This window comes from Bufo gargarizans, chromosome 1 (assembly GCF_014858855.1).
Source record: "Bufo gargarizans isolate SCDJY-AF-19 chromosome 1, ASM1485885v1, whole genome shotgun sequence".
NCBI lineage: Eukaryota > Metazoa > Chordata > Amphibia > Anura > Bufonidae > Bufo > Bufo gargarizans.
In genome coordinates, this window is record NC_058080.1 from 266,198,070 (window position 1) to 266,210,379 (window position 12,310).

The 12,310-nt window shown below is 47.0% G+C and overlaps 1 protein-coding gene across 4 annotated transcripts in view; it reads left to right on the forward strand.

Annotated features, from left to right (window-relative positions):
- Positions 1 to 489: 489 nt before the first annotated feature.
- The window catches only part of ANKRD17 (ankyrin repeat domain 17), a 127,620-nt gene continuing 115,799 nt past the window's right edge, over positions 490 to 12,310 (forward strand). For all 4 annotated transcript variants that reach the window (XM_044302961.1, XM_044302966.1, XM_044302993.1 and 1 more), the window contains exons 1-2: positions 490 to 622; positions 791 to 1,291. In XM_044302961.1, the coding sequence (XP_044158896.1) occupies positions 893 to 1,291 (399 nt within the window). In that variant the 5' untranslated portion in view covers positions 490 to 622; positions 791 to 892. The remainder of the gene's footprint in view (positions 623 to 790; positions 1,292 to 12,310) is intronic.

A 12,310-nucleotide genomic window follows, 5' to 3' on the forward strand; every position in this document is an offset into this window, starting at 1 on the left:
CCCAACAGGTTAAGTTGCTATCATACTGTGGCTCCCAGTAATAGAAATGCCCTCATTAGTGCCCCTCCCAGTAATAGTAATGCCCTCATTAGTGTGCCACAAAGTAATAGTACCCCCATTAGAGCCCACTTCTCTGCTTCTGGGGGGGCAGTTTTGTGTGATTCTATACCAACTATTGGTAAATACTAAACCAGAACGGTGGTGCAAAAAGTTGTATTTTAGTTCACATAATAGGCGCAGATAACTTTTGGTCTGCCATGTGTGAACAGCCCCTTTTCCCCACACTAGCTGTCTGAGAGCCTTTTTATGACACGACCCTGTGTGTGTTATTAGGGTATGAGGCGGAGGCTGACTGCCTCACGTTATACACCTGTGTGGGGAATAACATGAGGAGAAAGATGCCGCACGGCACGTCCCGGATCTTCTCCTCACCTGACCCCAGTGAAGCGCGCGCCCCACACTGCCCCCCACCAGCCATGCGCGTGCACCGCGCCGTCACGTGAACGCAAGAGGCGGGGTGTGAAGTGCTAAAGCGGGACGCAGAGGACACTGTACGGGACACGCAGAATACGCAGGGACCGTGTGCCTGACGAATGAGGAGCTGAGCTCGAGCCGTATCCGTGTAAATATATGTATACGTAGAGCGCGCTGAGTAAATGTGGTTGAGGGACGTGAAATAAAAGCAGCCGCCGCCGCTAGTGGCAGCAATGAATAAAGCAGAGTATTGACTGTAAGCAGCGCCTTATCTGCGTGCGCCCACATAGTCACCCCACCCCCTCTCTTTTTGCAGGTCCGGTTCGTGAGAACTCGGTGACGTCAGAACTCTCGCGAGATCCTGCCTGGAGAGGCAACGCAGTGTCTGAGAGGAGGAGGAGGAGGAGGCCAGAGAGACATGATGATGATGGAGCCGCCGTTACCGCCAGCCCAGGAGCCGCAGCAGACGAGCGGAATCCGTGAGGACGACCAAGAGAAAAGTCCGAGCCGGACCAGCAGCGGGAGTCACGGGGCAGCCAGCGAGGCACCCGCGGAGCTAAGCAAATCTGCCAGGGGCTTGGTCAGGATGTGCGACCTGCTGCTGAAGAAGAAGCAACAGCGCCAGCGGAGACAGCAGGGAGCTGGGGCCTTGCCGGCCTCACCCACTGGGGCCGGGCCTCCGGGGAGAAGCCGCAGGCAGAAGCGGAGCCGGAGCAGCCGCACGGCCAGCAGCAGCGACACCGACAAGAGCAGCGAGAGCGGCGGCAGCAGCAGCCAAGAGGACGACGACGACGAGGAGGAGGAAGAGGTGTCCGAGGTGGGAGTCCTGGGCTGCAGGGAGGGAGGGGCAGCCAGTACCTGGGGCACACGTGAGGCCGGCTCGGTCACTCAGGGCTGGACACCTGACATGTTTGCTTCTACACTTCCTGTCAGTAGCTAGCCTGGCTGATAAAGGGGGGCTGCCATGTGGCTTCAGGGGTTCATGTGGCCATAGAAGTGTAGTAGATCTGCATAGCGTTGTCAGGGCATGACTCACTTGGTGGTCTTTCTGGGTTGGGCTGTTCCTGACTCGGAGACGGTAGCGGTCTTACATTCTGCGTATTGTATACAAGCTGCTTTCTAGTATTCAGGGGTTATCGTAGGTGTACGGGTAGCGGCATGGGACACTATACGCCTGTGACGTATAGACCTGTGTGTGTGTATATAATATGTTACAGGACAGCAGGACTGGGAGCTGATAAAATAGAAACTGACATCAGTGTGAACAGACTCCAAAGCTGGCCATACGTGAGATAACTGTTGGGCAGATGACCATTTGGTCGACGGCGATTTCTTTTGATTCCCTCCGCCTATGTAGGGATGAGCCAGTTGTATGGATCAATCTCATCAACCGGAGTTCTTCACCTAGAAAAGGCTGACTCCTCCCCCCCCCCCCCCCCCGCTTCAGGTTAGTGGCGCGTGAACAGCGATGCTCCTGAATAGCATTGAGCGAACTTGTGTTTTAAGTTCGGCGTCTAAAGTTTGGGTTCGGGTTATCAAAGTATCCCGCTATGGTCTGTGGTAGCGGAATCCATAACGGGATACTTCGATAACCCGAACTTTAGACGCCGAACTTAAAACACAAGTTCGCTGAACACTACTCCTGAAGCCTACTTGGAGCATTGTCAGTGCTGGGCGAGATGTCTGGCCCTGTCAGTCCTGCAGCGGGGACGGCCCCTAGCAGGTGAAGAACTCTGGTTGATTCGCCCATCCCTACTCTCATACATGTTCATACTTGGCCCTGCATGCATATGTAGTGAAAGGGGAGAAGGCCCAGACACCCCTGGCAGTGGCGTATCTCCCCGTGACACAAAGGATCGGGCATCAAAATCCAGAATGTGTTGAGCGAACTTGTGTTTTAAGTTCGGCGTCTAAAGTTCGGGTTATCGAAGAATCTCGTTATGGATTCTAAATTCCCTTATGGTCTGTGGTAGCGGAATCCATTACGCGATTCTTCGATAATCCGAACTTTAGACGCTGAACCTAAAACACAAGTTCGCTCAATACTACTTATCCCCTATCTACATTACCTGCCAGGAGTGGGGCGGAATGACAGCACGCACTTTAGATGGTGGGTTCGACTGACATAGCTCTAGTATGTATGGCCAGCTTAAAGCGGTAGGCCAGGTGAAGAAAAAGTCCCTGTGGGCTAAAAATAGGTTATTTTATTTTAACCCAGCCTCATGCTGCCATTTCTGCCTGCGCCCCCTCCGACTTCTCTCCTGTACAGGAGACTGGATGAGCACGCAACCTCCTGAAAGTGCTGAGCCGTCACATACACGGACTGATGCTGTCCTCCATCCAGCACCATAGCTAGTGAAATAAGAGGAGCGTAGAGCCAACAGGAATTAGGCATAACGCTCCAGCCTAAGCCGGGCAGAGAGATGGCGTAGGTCTGTCTAAACGGGTGATTTTTGGCAGTTTTTAGCCAATAGCTGGTACAGTTCTTTGTGCGAATGATCAAGTCAGCCATAGTCCACCATTAAGTGATGCATATGGCAAACTGGGTCTCTCCCAGGGGCTTTTCTCTTGTGTTCCCTACCCCTTTTGCTGATTTCTGACTGTATATGGTTGTAAATGTGTGCAAAGCTGTTGGCAATAGGAACAACTGGTCAGTTTAAAGGGAGCCTACTATAGAACAGGAGGAGCTGAGCTGGGAAAAGATTAAGTAAAACCTAAAATGTAATTAATTCCTGCTCATTCTGGGCTGTGAAGACAAGAAGCTGGTCCTATCAGTGACTGACAGTCTTCCCTCTATGACTGACAGCTATCCCTGTATACACAATCACTAACTGAATACAAGGAGGCGGTCCTATTGGTGACTGACAGTCTTCCCTCTATGACTATATGTACAGAGATAGCTGTCAGTCACTGACTGAAGACAAGGAGGTTGTCCTATCAGTGATGGCAGCCTTCCCTCTATGACTGTGTATACAGAGATAGCTGTCAGTCACTGACTGAAGACAAGGAGGAGATCATCTCAGTGACTGACAGCCTTCCCTCTATGACTGTGTATACAGAGATAGCTGTCAGTCACTGACTGAAGACAAGGAGACGGTCCTATCAGTGATGACAGCCTCCCCTCTATGACTGTGTATACAGAGATAGCTGTCAGTCACTGACTGAAGACAAGGAGGAGGTCCTATCAGTGACTGACAACCTTCCCTCTATGGCTGTGTATACAGAGATAGCTGTCAGTCACTGACTGAAGACAAGGAGGAGATCCTATCAGTGATTGACAGTCTTCCCTCTATGACTGTGTATACAAAGATAGCTATCAATCACTGACTGAAGACAAGGAGACGGTCCTATCAGTGACTGACAGCCTTCCCTCTATGACTGTGTATACAGAGATAGCTGTCAGTCACTGACTGATGACAAGGAGGATGTCCTACTCTATGACTATGTATACAGAGATAGCTGTCAGTCACTGACTGAAGACAAGGAGGAGGTCCTATCAGTGACTGACAACCTTCCCTCTATGACTGTGTATACAGAGATAGCTGTCAATCACTGACTGAAGACAAGGAGGAGGTCCTATCAGTGATTGACAGTCTTCCCTCTATGGCTGTGTATACAGAGATAGCTGTCAGTCACTGACTGAAGACAAGGAGACGGTCCTATCAGTGACTGACAGCCTTCCCTCTATGACTGTGTATACAGAGATAGCTATCAATCACTGACTGAAGACAAGGAGGAGGTCCTATCAGTGATTGACAGTCTTCCCTCTATGGCTGTGTATACAGAGATAGCTGTCAGTCACTGACTGAAGACAAGGAGACGGTCCTATCAGTGACTGACAGCCTTCCCTCTATGACTGTGTATACAGAGATAGCTGTCAGTCACTGACTGATGACAAGGAGGATGTCCTACTCTATGACTATGTATACAGAGATAGCTGTCAGTCACTGACTGAAGACAAGGAGACGGTCCTATCAGTGACTGACAGCCTTCCCTCTATGACTGTGTATACAGAGATAGCTGTCAGTCACTGACTGATGACAAGGAGGATGTCCTACTCTATGACTATGTATACAGAGATAGCTGTCAGTCACTGACTGAAGACAAGGAGACGGTCCTATCAGTGACTGACAGCCTTCCCTCTATGACTGTGTATACAGAGATAGCTGTCAGTCACTGACTGATGACAAGGAGGATGTCCTACTCTATGACTATGTATACAGAGATAGCTGTCAGTCACTGACTGAAGACAAGGAGGAGGTCCTATCAGTGACTGACAACCTTCCCTCTATGACTGTGTATACAGAGATAGCGGTCAGTCACTGATAGGACTCCTCACTGACTTCACAGCCCAGGATGAGCAGGAATGTACACGAATAAATGACAAATTATACTGATGTTCCCATAAGACTATATATCACCCTGCTCAGCTCATCCTGCTCTATAAGTTGCTGCCTGCAGATTACATTGCATTTTCATGGTGACAGATTCCCTTTAAAAATATCATGCACATGGTTGTGTGATGGCTCCATGCAACCTCCAAACTGAACAGAGCGCTAATTGTGCTCCCTTAGGCTACTTTCACACTGACGTTTTGGCTTTCCGTTTCTGAGATCCGTTCAGGGCTCTCACAAGCGGTTCAAACTTATCAGTTTTGCCCTAATGCATTCTGAATGGAAAAGGATCCGCTCAGAACGCATCAGTTTGCCTCCGTTTTGTCTCCATTCCGCTCTGGAGGCGCACACTAGAACACTGCTTGCAGCGTTTTGCTGTCTGCCTGATGAAACTGAGCCAAACGGATCCGTTCTGACACTCAATGTAAGTTAATGGGGATGGATCCGTTTTCTATGACACAATCTGGCACAATAGAAAACTGATCCGTCCTCCATTGACTTTTAGTGGTGTTCAAGACGGATCCGTTATGGCTAGTGAAGAAATAATGCAACCGGATCCGTTCATGACTGATGCATGTGGTTGCATTATTGTAACGGAAGCTTTTTTGCAGATCCATGACTGATCTGCCCAAACCGCGAGTGTGAAAGTAGCCTTAGGCTACTTTCTTTCAAGTTTCTGTTTATTGAGGTAACAGAATCAAATAAAAACAGAATCAAATACAAAAAGGGGCAACATACCCCTGGATCATAAAGCAGTAGACATTATATAGAATAGCAATATAAAGCCATGTGTACGCATACATGATCAATTACAGATGACCTTTGACATATCAAATGAAAAGAGATAACCATACCTACCCCACATGAATGAGTGATCTACATATGTAATAAAGCAGAGCTGCCTAAAAAAGTGCTGTGATGTGTCGGTACTACCAACCAGCGGAGCAATCAGGGGAACCTAATTAAAGGGAACCTGTCACCCAAAAATCGCCTATTAAGCTGTTTACAGTACCTTATAGTGCTGTATAGTCGTTTCCTGATGCACTTTTTGTTAGTTTTGCAGCATGTATGCTCAGTCAGAAATCGATGTTATATTCAGCTGCTGCCCCGTGCTTCAAGTCAGGCTTGAAGTCACGGGGGCAGCGGCCTCGGCGTCTTACATGGCCCTCTCCCCGCCCCCTGCCTCTGTGACTGACAGCCGAAATCCGATTCCGGGACCGCGCTCAACGGCCGCATGCGCAGTAAAGGGCGGCAGGAGCGCGGTCCCGGCTGCCGCGCGTACTACGCGCCGTCTTACTTTCGCCGCACTGCGCATGCGCCCGACATCCTGTATCAAACGCGCCCGGCATCTGGGCGCGGGCGCGTTTGATACAGGATGTCGGGCGCATGCGCAGTGCAGCGAAAGTAAGACGGCGCGTAGTACGCGCGGCAGCCGGGACCGCGCTCCTGCCGCCCTTTACTGCGCATGCGGCCGTTGAGCGCGGTCCCGGAATCGGATTTCGGCTGTCAGTCACAGAGGCAGGGGGCGGGGAGAGGGCCATGTAAGACGCCGAGGCCGCTGCCCCCGTGACTTCAAGCCTGACTTGAAGCACGGGGCAGCAGCTGAATATAACATCGATTTCTGACTGAGCATACATGCTGCAAAACTAACAAAAAGTGCATCAGGAAACGACTATACAGCACTATAAGGTACTGTAAACAGCTTAATAGGCGATTTGTGGGTGACAGGTTCCCTTTAAGGGTCTGAGGAGAGGACCGAAGAACACCCTTGTGAGTGATCGATCCATTTTGCCCAGGTAGTTATGTATCTGTCATGGGACAAAGACTCCCAACTGGACAATTCCTCAAATCTGCAGATTTCTTGCACTTTATCTCTCCACATTTGTACGGTAGGGGCCTGAACAGAAAGCCATTTAAGATGGATAAGTAGTTTGGCCGCAGCTATTAGGTGAGAGAGCAAGGAGTGCTTGCTAAGGGGACAGGCTACTTTCACACTGGCGTTTCTGGGTCCGCTTGTGAGATCCGTTTCAGCCCCAATGCATTCTGAATGGATAAGGTTCTGTTCAGAATGCATCAATTTGGCTGCGTTTGGTCTCCGTTGCGTTTTTTAGGCGGTCACTAAAACGCAGCTTGCAGCGTTTTGGTGTCCGCCTGGCGATGTGGAGCCCAACGGATCCGTCCTGGCATACAATGTAAGTCAATAGGGACGGATCCGTTTTTCACTGACACTATATGGTGCAATTGAAAACGGATCTGTCCCCCATTTTTTTTTTTGAATGAATAATGTAAACGGATCCGTTTTGAACAGATACAAGTGTTTGCATTATCGGTTCGGATCCGTCTGTGCAGATACAAGATGGATCTTCACCGAACGCCAGTGTGAAAGTATCCGTAGACTTGTGTGCAGTATTGTATGCCTCTGATCTCCTCCAGATTCATATGTAGGATTATCTCGTCAGATCCTGAATGAATGCTACCATCAAGTGCTTTTCTAGAATAAGCCCTGTAACCCAGCACCCCAGAGAGCACTATTGTTTGTTCCTAAAGCCATGTGGAGGTTTTGGATCCTCAGTAGTGCTGCTCTATACCACAGATCAGAAAACTAAACAGTGACGTTAACCCGGCCTAAGGCCTCTAACACAAGTGATACGGATTGTGTCAGGATCTGTTCTGAAAAAACAGATAGTCCTGCAAGAAAGTTCAATCAGTTTTGTCTGCGAACGCATTACTTTTTCATGCAAACCCCATCGTCTTGCATGGAGCCAGGGCTGCATGAAAAACACAATAGAGAACAAGCTGCAACTTTTCCTGAACGCAGAGATGCATTGGAATGAATGGGTCAGAATTCTATGCGTTTGCTACTTGCATCACATCCGGAAGGAAAGCACCTGTGAAAGAGGCCTAAGGGATTTGGTGCATTACAATGAACTTCATTTGGGGTTCTTCTACATAAATTCTGCACTGAAAATCCTCAACAACCCAAGCCTGGTTCTGGTCAAGATGTAGAAGTAATACCGAGGCAACTACAGGTATACTCTGACTAAAAGCACAACAGCTATGGTATAGAGCAGCACTACTGAGGATCCAAAACCTCCACATGGCTTTAGGAACAAACAATAGTGCTCTCTGGGGTGCTGGGTTACAGGGCTTATTCTAGAAAAGCACTTGATGGTAGCATTCATTCAGGATCTGACGAGATAATCCTACATATGAATCTGGAGGAGATCAGAGGCATACAATACTGCACACAAGTCTACGGATACTTTCACACTGGCGTTCGGTGAAGATCCATCTTGTATCTGCACAGACGGATCCGAACCGATAATGCAAACACTTGTATCTGTTCAAAATGGATCCGTTTACATTATTCATTCAAAAAAAATGGGGGACAGATCCGTTTTCAATTGCACCATATAGTGTCAGTGAAAAACGGATCCGTCCCTATTGACTTACATTGTATGCCAGGACGGATCCGTTTTTCACTGACACTATATGGTGCAATTGAAAACGGATCTGTCCCCCATTTTTTTTGAATGAATAATATTTTATTTTTTTTACACAATAAAAGCACACAGCTATGGGGACTACGTATTGCAGATGTGCTAGCGGCCATCTAGCAACCCATGTGCTGAGCTCTATGCACAAAATCCCGGTGACAGGTTCCCTTTAAAGGAAAATGGAGATGACATTTCTAAACTTCACATTTTTGGCAGATTTTTTACTTTAACACATCGAGTGTTAACAGTCAAACAAAACTCAATATTTATTACCCTGATTCTGTGGTTTACAGAAACGCCCCACATGTGGTCGTAAACTGATGTGAGGGCACATGGCAGGGCGCAGAAGAAAAGAAGCGCTGTATGGTTTTTGGAAGGCAGATTTTGCTGGACTGGTTTTGAAGCCCCCCTGATGCACCCTTACAGTAGAAACTCACAAAAAGTTAACCCATTTTGGAAACTAGGGGATAAGGTTCCAGTTTTATTGGTACTATTTTGGGGTACATATCATTTTTAATTGCTCTATATTACGGTACATTTTTTTTTTTTGTGGGGCAAAGTAACCAAAAAATGGCTGTTTTGGCACAGTTTTTTTTATTTTTTACAGCATCTCACAGGGTAGATCATGTGCTATTTTTATAGACCAAGTAGTTACGGATGCAATGATATCAAATATGTCTACTTTCTATGTTTCAGTTTTACATAATAAAGCATTTTTGGGGAAAAAAAATGTTTGTCTCCATTTTCCGAACACCAGATTAATATATATATATATATATATATATTTTTCTGCCGATAGTCTGGTGCAGGGGCTTATTTTAGTTTTACAGCGTTCACCTAAAGGATTAGGTCATGTGAAATTTTTATAGATCAAATTTACGGATGTGCCAATACCGAATATGTATACTTTTACTTATTTAAGTCTTGCGCAATAACATTTTTGAAACAAAAAAATATTTTTTAGTGTCTCCATAGTCTGAAGGCCATAGCTTTTAAATTTGTTTGACTGATTCTTAGGCAAAGTCTAATTTTTTTTTTGTGGGATGAGTTGACTGTTTGGTACTATTTAAGTGGCATACGCCTTATTGATCGCTTGGTGTTGCAGTTTTTGTGATGTAAGGTGACAAAAAATGGCTTTTTTTGGCACTTTAAATTTGTAAAAAAAATTACGATGTTCACTTGAGGGGTTAGGTCATGTGATATTTTTATAGAGCTGCTTGTTACGGACGCGGCGATATCTAATATGTATACTAGGGATCGACCGATTATCGGTTTTGCCGATATTGAGGATTTTAACTGTTATCGGTATCGGCATTTATTTTGCCGATATTCCGATAACAAATCGGGAGCACAGATCGTGCTGCTGACATCGCTCTCCGTGTTCCCTCTGCAGCACAGGGGAGAAGGAAGCAGTGTCTCCTTGTGCTGCTGCTGCCGCTGCAGCCAATGGGAGAACAGGGAACAAAAGGAGGGGAGGAGCTATGGCCACTGCGCCACCAATGATGTTAACTTACTCATTTATTCAAATTGAACAGGAGGCGGGAGCTGCAGAATCACATAGCCGGCTCCCGACCTCTGAGCTGTAGCTGCGATCTACGGTAGTTAACCCCTCAGGTGCCGCGGATCGCAGCTACAGCTCATAGAGGTCGGGAGCCGGCTATGTGATTCTGCAGCCAGCTCCCGCCTCCTGTATATGAATGAATGAGATTTATTTTCATTGGTGGCGCAGTACGCCCGCGGCCCCCACCCCAGTATTAACAACATTGGTGGCGCAGTGCGCCCGCGGCCCCCCAACCCCAGTATTAACTAACATTGGTGGTGCAGTGCGGCCCCCACCCCAGTATTAACCACATTGGTGGCGCAGTGCGCCCGCGGCCCCCCCACCCCACTATTAACTAACATTGGTGGCGCAGTGTGCCCCCCCCCCCCCCCACCCTCTATTGATCGTTGGTGGCAGTGGCCACAGGATCCCCTCCTTCTCCGATCGGAGTCCCAGCAGTGTAATGCTGGGGCTCCGATCGGTTACCATGGCAGCCAGGACGCTATTGAAGCCCTGGCTGCCATAGTAAGCTCCATGCTGCTCTGTGCACAAAGCACAGAGCAGCAGGGACAGTGTGAGCTCCTATTCACCCTGATAGATCTCTATCAGGGTGAATAGGACAAGGGTTCTAGTCCCTAAGGGGGCTAAAAGTTAGTTAAAAAAAAAAAAAAAAAAAAAAAAAAAAAATATTAAGTATAAATGAAAAAGAAAGATTTACAAAAAAAATAAATACACATTAACAATAAACATTCATTTTCAGCAGGAATTTTTTATTTTTTTTCAAAAATGAAAATTCACATATCGGTATAAATTATCGGCTATCGGCCTAAAAGTTCACAAATTATCGGTATCGGACCTAAAAAATCAATATCGGTCGATCCCTAATGTATACTATTTATTTATTTATTTCACTTTAACACAATAATAGCATTTTTGAAACAAATTTTAATGTCTCCATGTTCTGAGAGCTATATTTTATTTTTATTCTTTTAGAGATTTTCTTATGTAGGGGATAATTTTTTTTTTTTTTTTGGGGTGAGGTGACTGTTGGTACCATTTTGTGGGACATACGCCTTTTTGATCATTTGGAGTTGTACTTTTTGTGATGTAAAGTGCCAAATATAGCTTTTGTTTGACACTATTTTTTTTATGGTGTTTATTGGACGGGGTGGATTATGTGATATATTTATAGAGCTGGCCGTTATGGACGCAGCAATACCAAATATGTCTTATTATTTTTTATTTTTCATGTGAAACCTTTATTTTTTTTATTTTTCACTTTGTGTCCACCATAAGGTCATACAAGACCTCTGGGGGACATTTACCTTTTACTTCTCACCGTTTATTTCTCCTGTAACTGGGGCTGACATAGTAGCCCCAGTTACAGGGGAAATAGACCCCCCAGAGAGGCTGTACAGCGGTATACTGCGCTGTACAGCCTCAGTGCAGGGCTGATCGAGATCTGTAGAAGACCCGACAGCTCCTGCACGGCCCTGGCGGTCACATGATCACCGGGACAGGAATTGCATTGCGCTTTCTGAGCGCTGTGTATGCAGCGATTTAGAAGGCAGGAACACCTGGGAACTGGCCCTGCCTCCTTTCTGAGGTGCCCTGCTGTCACTGACAGCGGGCCCCCCGCTCGGCAGCTGCACCATTAGCATACAGCTGCCATCTCTGAAAAGACGTTCAGAAAAGTCAGATCAGAGATAAACATCCACCCATAGGACGTTTATATCCTACGGGTGGATGTGAAGTGGTTAATTAGAGCTCGCCGTGGCATGTACGACTGACTGTCTGGTACTGGGGTCCACAACTCTACTGCGCTGTGCTGTCACAGACTGCAGATCTTGTGAAAGAAAATGTATGTAACTGGAAATCATTTCCACCCATCTGAATGCTCTTTCCAGAGATCTGTGTGCTACCATTCATCTGTCACAGGGATTTTCTGCAACTAAATCTGGCATGTGTGAAGGCGTGCATAGGAGTAATACCCAGGTATATTCTGACGGAAAACACTGAAGGTATGGTATAGTGTAGCTCTCCACATCTTCTGACAGTCCGAGCCCTTTATTGCTGAAGCCTTCTAGCAGCAGGGGCTGTGTGTGCTGCCATATAGTGCTCTCTGGGGCGTGGTATTATAGAGGATTCCGAAAGACCATCTGATGGAGCGTGTCACAATTTGTATTCTGTTGGATTAGTGTAAGATTGGACAGGATAAACCTCTAGGAAATCTGAGGCAAGCGTCATGTCTCTGACTGGAGCGTTCTCTGCCTCTGACATAACAGGTAATGCACTGGATGGAGGATCACCAGTAGCTGACAGCACTAGTCCATGTATGTGATGGCTCAGCAGTCTCCTGTACAGTCAGGGCACTGCCAACCATTCTGCCCTAATGGAACAACAGA